The sequence below is a fragment of the Drosophila tropicalis genome, unplaced genomic scaffold (genome assembly GCF_018151085.1).
Source record: "Drosophila tropicalis isolate 14030-0801.00 unplaced genomic scaffold, ASM1815108v1 contig_573, whole genome shotgun sequence".
Lineage (NCBI taxonomy): Eukaryota > Metazoa > Arthropoda > Insecta > Diptera > Drosophilidae > Drosophila > Drosophila tropicalis.
Window position 1 is genome coordinate 995,933 of NW_027173049.1, and position 11,298 is coordinate 1,007,230.

At 36.2% G+C, this 11,298-nt stretch overlaps 2 protein-coding genes across 3 annotated transcripts; both read left to right on the forward strand.

The window, feature by feature from the left end:
- Positions 1-474: 474 nt before the first annotated feature.
- BEAF-32 (Boundary element-associated factor of 32kD) lies at positions 475-2,528 on the forward strand. 2 transcript variants are annotated; one of them, XM_068287777.1, is made up of 2 exons: positions 475-882; positions 1,711-2,528. In XM_068287777.1, the coding sequence occupies exons 1-2, from the start codon at positions 642-644 to the stop codon at positions 2,313-2,315; spliced, it is 846 nt and encodes a 281-aa protein (XP_068143878.1). In that variant the 5' UTR covers positions 475-641; the 3' UTR covers positions 2,316-2,528. The 2 variants fall into 2 exon arrangements, with proteins under 2 accessions (XP_068143878.1, XP_068143879.1); XM_068287778.1 differs by lacking the exon at positions 475-882 and adding an exon at positions 1,226-1,547.
- Positions 2,529-8,226: 5,698 nt separating this feature from the next.
- LOC137575436 (uncharacterized) lies at positions 8,227-10,611 on the forward strand. Its single transcript, XM_068288015.1, has 3 exons — positions 8,227-8,675; positions 8,743-9,934; positions 10,025-10,611. Exons 2-3 carry the CDS (start codon positions 8,785-8,787, stop codon positions 10,411-10,413), a joined length of 1,539 nt encoding a protein of 512 aa, XP_068144116.1. The 5' UTR covers positions 8,227-8,675; positions 8,743-8,784; the 3' UTR covers positions 10,414-10,611.
- Positions 10,612-11,298: the final 687 nt, after the last annotated feature.

Genomic DNA, 11,298 nt, shown 5'->3' on the forward strand with positions numbered 1-11,298 from the left:
TCCTCTATTTAAACCTTTTTGTTATGATTTTGTGAGCACCACTTTACTGGAGTCATAATTTGTGTGAATCCTTTTTTATTTGTATTTGTATTTATTTGTTAGTTGTTAAAAAGGTTTAGCAAAAAATAATTGCAAAATAGATTAACATAGGCATTTTTTGTTGGACTACGAACTGAAAAGTGCTTAAGTTTATAAATTCTGTAGTCGCCAATTATTTAAAGTTTAACTGATTATGTGCTGAATTTAAAATGAATGATAAAATTCGTGTCGTGAAACGTAATTTTTCTGGCGCCAAGAATTTAAACTACAGTTTGCCAATACTGCTAGTTTAAATCATTACCCAAGCCTAAAATGTCAAAAAAGGTTTACCAACTGAAACAAAATCACTTAATCTGCACATAACTTTCCAAATATCTCAATAATACAAAACAAATTTCGATTTAAATGTTTAAATTCGGCTTCCTCGAGGAAAGTTTTGCTTATATTATTCAAAACTTGTAGTTATCGCTGTTTTCCTGAAAGAAGTTTTACCACACTGTTTTGTGCGTGACTTATATCGTGATATTTTTTATTTTGCTTTTGGTGTTGTTTGTGTGCTAACTTCTTAAATTTTGATTAAATTGTGATTAAAGCGGATAGCGATGCATGTAGAGAAGAAATCCGAATTGAGAAGTCTCCTCAAGTCGGGCGACAAAAGATGTAAACTGGTTGAGCCAAGAAATACAAAAAGTTGCGTTTGGAGATTTTTTAATTTAGTTTCGTGTGATGACCGGATTGAACCCTATGCTTGCTGCAAAACTTGTGGCGATTTGTTGTCCTACAGTGGGAAAACAGGAACAGGTAGCCTGCTCCGCCACAGGTGCCTTCACACACCGCATAACGGTAAGATACTTTTGTATTTTTGAGATTAATTCACGCACGTCACCCTCATTGCCACGCGTGCTCCGGATAATGTTGTAGATAAAGATGGGTGGGTGGACACGGCACGGACACGGGGCAATGTCTGTCATCGCAAGGGAGGTGAATGGACATCAAACAAACAATACATCAATTTGCAATATGCAAATTTCATATGTTAGTATAATATAGCTGTGCAAGGGCATTTATTCTTCTATTTATAGAATTTTATTACCGATTCTTTTCTTTTATTTTGTTTGCATATATATGTATGTATGTATGGCTAAAAAAAAAATCGTTTTCCAACACTGTGTACACTTAAGTGTTTATCCACACTGGGTCACAATTTTTCTTTTTGCTTGTGGAAAATTGGTTTATTGTTTAATTCTCATTTCAAAATCACATTGCCAATATGCCTAAAGTTCGAATTAGCTCTGTGTGGCAGCATTACGATGTGAATGAAGAGTGCGAGAATTTTGCAATATGCCGCTACTGTGGCAATAATATATCGCGTGGGGGCATGTCCAGCAATTTAAAGGGAAACAACACAACAAATTTGTGGACTCACTTGCGTCACAAACACAGCGACGAGGTCGTAGTTAGTCCAATACAATCACAGAAGCCGCGTACTCCGGTCACAATCAAGAAAGGTAAAGCCAACAAACAGGGTTCCTTGAATACGCAATTCCATTCATCGCAAATGTTTCGTATTTATTTGGCGCGCAAGTGGAGGGCAATAACGTGAATAAACTATCGTCCATCGCTGAAGTTATTTCCATTCAATACATCGTTTTCGTTTTTTTTCTCTTTCAGAGAAAACTGTGCGTATAACCAAAGCCAAGCAGAGTTTGCCGTCGTTGCGTGTGGCCAAGCCAAAAGTATCGCTGGAAGCCAACACTTCTTCTGCCACGGAAGTGGGAACGTTGCCGCAAAAGTGGGAGGATTACGATCAAGGCGATGAAATCGGCGAAGATATTAAGGACATTATCTACAATGAGGATCCGCTCTGCTACAGTCCTATTCAAGTCGTAGAGGAGGAAATGATAGACACTAGTGAAAAAGTGACAACTGTACTTAATCCCACTAGCAGTATAAGCAGATCCCAGAGTGCCAGTGCTAGCGTTGGAACTCCAATGGTGACCACTGTGGTCTCCACTTCATCCTCAAACTCGGCAAAATCGCTGAAGAACAATCTGGAACAGTCAATAGACCGTTTGACTTCAGTCAGCGAACAATTGACCTATATTATTCAGCAGAACAACGACGAGCACTCCAAAGATGATGACTACTATTTTGCCCTCAGCTTGGTACCCATTATGCGGCAATTGTCGCTTAATCGAAAACTCTATGTGCGATCCAAAATCCAAGAAATTTTGTTCAAGGAGAGCGAGACTAATCCCTCCACGAAGCAGGAATAGAATTAAATATTAATTATTATAGGTCGCAGCCTATTATTAAATGGGTTGACATTATACCTAATATATTTGTGTTTAAACTCTCGGTTAAAAAAATTTGTTTTTTAATCATTCATTTAAGTGCAAACATATACATATGTATGACACATTCTTTAAGCTTACTGATATTTATGTAACTATTTCAAATTCATAAATCGTGATAGTTCTTTAACTAAATTAGTTTTCGAATTTTGATTATTTGCGGTTTTATTCTGTTTAGTCTGCACTATAACTCCCGTAATGAACATGTAGATTTAATATAAGCGTATATATATAAATATATATTCCTAGATATTATACAAATTACAATAAACGGTTTATCTTATTATTTCTCATCAGGTTAAATATTCTGGTTGCCATTTGTTTTAAAATGTCTAATTGTAAGCCTAACGAAAATGATTTTAGAAAAGAAAGATTGATTAACAATCTACAAAAAAATATGTAACGACCATTAAGACAGAAATTGTTTAGATTCAATCTGTTCCCGAAAAGCATCAAAAGCTTTCACAATTGGATGGAGTTTCTTTTGTTTCTTAAAAATCTACCAATGCTAACAATTAGAATCACACTCGTCTGCTGCTTAATTATATATTGCACTAGTATTCTATATAGTTTTATACAGTACACTAGCACAAAGTGCCTGGTTAAGGACCTGGTTTTGTACTATTTATATCGCTGGTCAAGTTAGCGAAGACTCCTGCCCCGTAAATGAAAAATATTTATCAATGTTTCACTGTGGCGGATGAAAATTCTTTCCTCGACACTTGTCTGCATACTGTTGGAATTCAGTAATTCCTTCCTGAATTTTACAATCAGGAATTATCCTAATTATACCCTTACAGAGGGTATTAAAAATTGATCAGATGTTTGTAACGCACAGAAGGAGACGTTTCCGACCCAATAAAGTATATATATTCTTGATCAGCATGAGAAGCTGAGTTGATATAGCCATATCCGTCTGTCCGTCCGTCTGTGCGTATGCGTTTTACTCAGCCGTCTTAAGAGTTATCGGGCTGAAATTTTTTTTCGGGGTTTTTATTACCCGGGAAAAATAAAGTATGAAAACCATCAGGATCGGACCACTATATCATATAGCTCTAAAAGAACTAGAAGAAACATTTTCATAATAAAAATCGAGTATGCTATGAAATTTACATATGTGATAATATAAGATATAAAACCCCAGATCCCAAAATTTGAATGTGATCGGATAAATATGACACAAGTTACAGTCAATATAATAACACAGGCCGACATTTTTGAGGTCATGAAAAAGTGTTTGAAGTTCAATAGGTCTCCTATAGTAATTGGGGGCTGCTAATCACGGCCCTGTACTTAGTTTTTCTCCATCACGTCAGGATTTCGAAAAAAATGCGTTCAAATTATTCAAAATGACCTAATTTGCAATATATTTTTCCATGATATAAGCATAATATTGTACTAAAAACATTATTATTTTATCCTATTAATATATTAGGCTTGATTAAAAAGGAATTTACAAAATATCAAAGAGTTATTTCTTTGTTATAATGGATAATATCTTACACTCCGGATATAGTTCTATAATGAGTAAAATTTCAACCAAAAAGTATGCTATAGGGATTTCAAACATTGTCTGCTTTTAAATTTTAAAGAATTGTGGGAATTTGCTGCGTCTTACAAATTGTATATTAGTTATATGTGCAAACAAGAACTAATTTTCTTACACAAAATATTCTAAAATCCGTAAAAAAAGTTGAAAATTTTTGTTTCAAACTTTCTATAGTATACTTTTGGGTGCCTTTTTTTCAACCCCAGATCTCCAGATTTCACAAAATCTAGACGTGATGGACAAAAACCAAGTATGCAGTTAGAATCAGCGTACCCGAATTAGTTAAGAACACCTCTCAAGTTAACGTCAGCAAAAATCATGTCGGCCTGTGTAATCGGCTCTGCTCCCAGCTCTGTCGGCAGCGCTGCTTGCTGTCTACTAAGTCCTTCGTCATCAACAGAGTACATGCATACACACACAGATGCAACGCTACATAAAGTGTATGTGTATGCGTGTGTTGCTTTGCTTTGGGAATGAGGGAAGAAGAAGAACAAATTGTAAAATAGAGAGTAAAATTGTTTTGTTTTATCTCCATTTTATTTGAATTTCGATTTTCGATAAATTGCAAGTTTCAATTTCACAATTCCTCCCATCTCAAACTCAATTTGGAATTTCAAAACAAAACCAACAGCCATTGAACTCTTCTTGAAATTTTAGCAATTTTTTATGCACTGCTTTGTACTGCTTTATTTTCAGCCTGGAAGTATGCAACATTTTTTCGTACAAATTTTATGTTGAGGACTGAGTAAAAACTGAGCAAGTGCTCATTTTATTTGGATAAAATATGAAAGAAGCTAACTTCGGCTCAACTCGGAGCAACTTCAGCATATTGATAACATTGGCAGACTGATCTTCTGGACAAATTTTCGTAAAATAGTCAGAGCTTTAGCTACCTGGCTCATCTCTAGATGAGTAAGAATTTTGTCATTAATGTTGGTCATAAGCAATCGCTCTGTGTCTTCTCCAGCTCGATTGGGCGGCGTTGCAAGTATATTTGATTATGAATATTCTTGGAGACTTGTTTAAATAATTTAATGATTTGTGCGCTTTGTATTATTTTTGCAATGTAATCTGCATTTAACAAATTAATATGGGAAGTTCTAGAATCAATGCGAAATCATCTTTGCCCACCAAATACGTTGTGAGACTAGTTACAGTAGAAACCGGTTATAACAACGCTCAAGGGACCGACTATTTTCATCGTTTTATCCGGAAGACGTACTAACCGGAGGCCCTTTTATAGAAGTTTGTATTGAGACCAACCAATCACTCTTCGAACTTTAGTCGCTATAACCGGATGGACGTTATGAGCGGAGTCGTTAAAACCATATTCTACTGTACCTCATTTTACGTTGTTGGCCACCATTTGGTTGCTAAATTTGAAGAGGAATACCTCTCTCTATTTGAGATTTCTATTTGATTTTACCTTTCTTAAATTTAGAAGAACAATGCCGAAGGATATATATATCGAGGTGAGTGGTAAATCTTTCCTATATATGTATATACATACATACATACATACATATGTGCACATTCATTTGTCAGAGTACTGACTACAACTTCTATGGTTCTTGTTTGTGATAGATTCCTTAACTCTCAAAAGTTCAAGACAGTCGCTCAAATGCAAGACAATTCGAACGCTGGACTTAATGCACGTAACAAAATGGGTCACCAATTCCAATTATTTGGGAAGATCCATCGTCATCATCATACTAACAACTGCTATTCATGCCAGAATGAACTTGCGTAACTTACAAAGAGTACTGTGGTCTACAAAAGGTTTAAAGGATAAATTCGAAGGTCCGACAACTAAAATTGTCGCAAAGGAAAAAGATCTGTTTGGCACATAATTTATGATCAGCTAACAGGACTTTGACGTTTTCGAATTAAACGGAAACAATACGTTGGAGATTGAAAGGCTCTGACAGAGTATAACTTAAGTGTTGCCAATGTTAAGTAAAAAGGAAATTTGGTATTACAACTGCTTGGGAGTACACCGTACTGAAGACTGGCACGAAAATTTGGATGAAATGTTAGAGTCTTAAATTTCTAGATTTTTTTTCTATTAAAAATCGAAAGTTCACAAAAAAACGACAATTTTTAGCTGCAGCAATGTGTCTAGTGTCGCTCTGCTAATTTACATGCACCCCCCTTGCACAATCTATAAGTTGTGACCTCGAGATCGCGCTATTCGAAGTTTTTTTAGTTGTAACTGCAAAAATGTTACAGCAAATTAATTCATTTTGGAAAGTGCTAGTTTTCAGAAAATAGGCAGATTAGTGGATAGGACACATCCGACAAAGTATTATTAAGACTTCAATTTAAATTGGCACCAATCATGGAACACCACGAGATCAACGCAGTATAGTAGCTTCTGTCGGCCAAAATCCAAAAATGACCTCGACATAACTATGCAAAAGTGTTCACGATAAAATGAAAAAGATGTCCGTCCTCAGACTATCTGCAACTGCATAAGGATGGATATCACGATAGAGTTGCTCGTTGTAACCACTACATATCCAAGACGAACAAAAACCACAGGGCCGGGGATAACTTTGACCGCGCCGAAGTTTATTTTGTTAATCTGCTCTTACCTAAAGTCGTCAAAGAGGAAAAAGTCTATTGGAAGGCCTACAATCTTACCATGTTAAATAAGGAACTTATTGATCAAAGTCACTGTTTTCGACCGATCGTTCCTATGGGAGCTATATGATATAGTCAGTCATCCGATCTTGATCAAATTTGGCACAGTCGTTTATAGGCAGAATAAACTCTCTAATATTAGTTTCACAACAATAGCTCAGAAAATAACGAAGTTAATGAGAAAAGTCATTGTTCGTACCTTTGGCGTTTAAATGGGAGCTATATGATATAGTGGTCCGATCCGGCTGAATCCGAGATATACAACTCCTGCAGTATATACAAGCCTACGTGCAAAATTTCAGCTCTGTAGCTCTTACGGTCAGAGGAGTTTGCGCAGATCCAGACGGATGGACGGACATCGCTATTTGAACTCGTCTCGTCGTGCTGATTAAGAATATATATCCTTTATATGGTCGAAAATGCTTCCTTCTATGTATGCGTGGCACACTTCTGACCAAAAGTAATATACCCTTTTTCCAAAGGTCTAAAAAGAGGCTGAAGTGCGCTAAACTTTATTTAAAGGAATCAAACTCCTTTTGAGAAAATGTAAGTTTTACTGACGAAACAAATCATATTTTCGGAGTCGACAAACCACCAAAAGTATGGCAAAAAATTAATAAGGCCATGAAGGCAAAAAACTGTATACCCATAGTAAAACATGGCGGGGCAAATGTGATGGTTTGGGGCTGTATATCCGCAGCTGGAGCTACTCAAATAGTTTTTATTGTTCAGAAAATGAATCAACGCGTATACAGAAGCATTTTGGAAGAGAACTTACACGCCAGTGCTATAAAACTTGATTTGGATCCAAAAACTTTTTATTTTCCAGCAGAATAATGATCCCAAGCACACCGCTTATAGTGTTTAGGAGTGGTTTATTTACCACTGCAAACAGTTAAAGTTTCCACCACAGTCTCGTGTGGAATTTGCTTGAGAAAAGAATTCGGAAACATAACATCCAAGGATTCTTTTAAAATTTCTAAAATTAGTACAAAGGACACTTCGAATTTGGTCAAAAGCATGCAACAACGATTGAAAGCAGTCATAGCTGCAAAGGGGGGAACAACAAAATATTAAAAACATTTGTGATGGGTCATTTTCCTACCAAAAATACGGGTTTATGTGCACTGTACGAATAAATTGTGTGCGAAAAATTGGTTATAGACATAATAGAAAGACTTCAAGAGACAAATACTTTTGTTTTATTATAAAAACATTAAGTTAATCAATTAACTTTATTTCTCTCATCCTGTAAAAAAAACGATTTGATTTTATTATTGAATATACAGCAAAAACGAGGATAAATATAGAGGACCCTTAGATACGAATACTTGACTGAGCTTAGTATACAATACCATTGCCATAATAAAAAAAAAAAAATGCTATTACTAACACTCAACACCACACCACATTCCTCCGTTTAAAACTTTTCAGCACTGAAATTTCGAGCAGCTAAAACCCTTTTGGTTTTTTTTTTCGGTTATGGCGTTACCAGAATTGTTTTTAAAAACCACGTGTTCATCTTTGAAGTGTGGCAGCACTGATTTGTGTCATCTCCAACACCATCTCAATATTTGAAAACTCTTTAGCCGGAAATAGCTACTTTTAGCTATGTTCCCCAAAAAAATAAATATATTTTTTTTTGTTAGTTCCAAATAAGGTAGCCAATAAAGCAAGGTGCTTCCGAAGTAGAATTATTAAAATTTTTCCCTTTTGTCTGAAATCAAATTTATGTACCTTAAGGCTGTTTTAATCCCGAGTAGCTTAAGTAAATATCTAGCAAATATTTCCTTCAAGAACCTCATCTTAAGCTCCGACAATTTTGTTAACTATTCTAGTTGGCCAACACTTGTACGCCAATAAACCGACTGTTTCAAGTTTCAGAAAATAAGCAAAGTTTAGTTGCTCTTAATGATTTCGAAAAATTCCCCTTGAAGGAAACACAATTTCATTTTTATTCTGAACTTCTCCCTTACAAAAACGGTTACTGTATTAAAATTTCCCAGGATTTGCATATGTAAGTCAGACTATCAACAATCCTGCATCAACGTGAACTATAACTTTGCAGCTTAAGGCACGCCCCTCCATCCGTACGTACCACAATTGAAATCAAAATTATAATGTGTGCTCCTTTGAAATAAAATCTTTTAATTATAGCGACAATCCAACCGCTGAAAAGCCAAGTAGGCATCTGCCAATATGAGTAATTTAAGAGCTGTAAGAACCTCTGGTCGGAAGACTGGAGTCGCCAGCGACAGATCTGGTGAAATGAAAATTGCCACGAATCTAGACTCCACTGGCAGTGAAGTCGTCCGCTGTTTTGTATGTGACGATCCCTGTGAGTCTTCAACGCCTCTGACCGAAATGTACACCATGCGAACATCTACGGGATTTCCAAATAAATTGGCCCAGTTAGTGGGTGAGGGTTTCACGATCATTATTTGTAAAGAGGATTATGTTTGCTTACGTTGCACGAGTTTAGTCAACTGGTTAGATCGCTTGGAACACAATGTAGATCAAGTGAAAACGAGCTTAATTCGTTTGTTAGATAAAAAATATGCTCTTAATACAGATGAGGGCCAGACATTGACCACCGTCCCACTGAAGAGACAATACCCGTCTACGGGATCCGGAAATACTTCGACGAAAGGAACCACTGGCCGCTATTTCTTACGACCACGCAAAGTTGCTAAAACTAAATCAGATCATTCGACGACTCCACACCAGAGTGCCGCCAAGGTCCCAAAAATGTGCACCTCACAGCGGAGCTTCCAATGCAAGCAATGTTCCGCCACTTTCACTCAATTTGTGGCCATGAACCACCACATGCATCGGAATCACAAACTAGTCATGGATAATACTAGCTCCGAATGTGATGTCGGTGCAGTCAAAGCTAGCTTGATGAAGCTTATGGAATCCAATAATTCAAGAGACTCATTGCCTAACGTCACTACAAACCTAGCATCTAATGCAACGGAAACGGTCACTCGTGCTGATATCACAGTTCACGCCAGGCAACATCCGAGAAAATTTATTTGTCGTGTTTGTGACATGCCGTTTTCCAAGTGGAATTTGCTGGTTAATCACATAAGGATCCATCAAAAGTCCAAAAGACCAGGAGATAGAGCAAAAGTAGCTGATAATGCACCTGATATGGCCTCCGCCAAGTTTCGCCAAAGCACTCCTAATTCGGATATTAGTCAGAAGCCTAAGCGAAAAAAAATAAGCGATGACAAAAAGGTGCCACAATTGGCAGCTGTAAATAAACATCTCAATGACAGTGCCGCTGATTGCGATAAAGCCTGGATGTCAGAAGTCGGAGAGACTGTTGTCGATAAGAAGAAGTCAGGTAATGAGTATGCTCAAAACGATTTACCTGGTTTTGATGACGGCAAATCAACCGTAGCTAATACTAAAGATTCCACTACTTTACTCACAGCATTACCAACTTTAGATCAAACCAGAACTATCGAGCAATCTGCTGGTGCTGCTCGTGATGAACGAGTATCTGTGGAATTGGATAAGGAAATCCCGATCTCAGAGACTGACGATGAGATTAAGTTTATTGCAAATGAAAGTGGATACTTCTTGAAGTACGACAATCGCATTCTCACCGATGCTGGAGGAAATGAGATTATTGTAAAAAACCCCGATTACACCAAGAAGGTACTGCACCGTATCGGACTTATTCGGACCGGCGAAGTTCTAAATAGTAATACTCCGGAGTCTACTGCCGATCCAACCGAAGAAATGACGCTTGCTCAAGATGAGAACAATAACATCAGGGCAGATGGGGTGTCCCATTTCATTCGCGAAGAGATTCTATAATAAGGATTATCAGCCCGCTGCACAAGACAAGACATCTCCATCTTCGGATGGTACTAACAATGCCAATGCCACCTATCTAGGGTCACTTATCTAACTAGTTGAAAGGACAACATTTATTTCATTTAATTTTTTTTTATTGCAAATTACGAAAGAAGGAAAATAATTTGAATGATTTTAAATAAATTTTTATTTTAATAACTTGTTAAGATTTACAAAAACAGAGAGCGGTTTACTAAGATTATAATTTAAGTTACTCCGATTCGATGCGGTTTATTATTCTGTACGATTTGCTTTGTATTTTTTTGTTTTTCATACTGCATGTAGATCTAGAATTATAAGCATAGACTCGTATATATTTAAATATATATACATATACACGTATATATATATATATATATATATATATATATATATCGCCATATCGTTAAACCAAACCTACAGATCGAGTAATAAACAATAAACTTACCCAATATGTTTACGTTAAGCTTAATACTCTAGTCAACAAATGTTGGGGGGATTATAGCAAAAGTTATATATTCGTATCATTCGTTGGTGTTTTATTTTTTTGAATTTGTTTGGGGTTTTTGTTTTTGTTTGCATAAGGGAGCTTATGATGAGACTTTTATAAATACAATCTGGGTGAAATGTGAAGTACCTAAGTGCACGATATGTTTGCCAAAAAGTTTTTGGAATATTACGAGTGGGTAGTACTTATTTATTCGTATGAAAATGTAATACCGATTTTGAATTTAAGCATACAAAGGTATATCATTTTGATTTCGGTTTTTTTTTTTTTATGTGTCTACTGTGTCAGTTCCATTAAGTGTTTTTTTTTAATGATATGCTGGCTTTTAACTATATATGTATGTCTTTATGTAATTTGGT

Excerpts from the sequence above, each read along its gene's own strand:
- BEAF-32 (XM_068287777.1), top strand. The coding sequence starts at position 642 with ATGCATGTAGAGAAGAAATCCGAATTGAGAAGTCTCCTCAAGTCGGGC. Across the intron at positions 883-1,710 it reads CCTTCACACACCGCATAACG|AGAAAACTGTGCGTATAACC; the intron begins GTAAGATACTTT and ends TTTCTCTTTCAG.
- LOC137575436 (XM_068288015.1), top strand. The coding sequence starts at position 8,785 with ATGAGTAATTTAAGAGCTGTAAGAACCTCTGGTCGGAAGACTGGAGTC. Across the intron at positions 9,935-10,024 it reads TGTCGATAAGAAGAAGTCAG|CATTACCAACTTTAGATCAA; the intron begins GTAATGAGTATG and ends CTTTACTCACAG.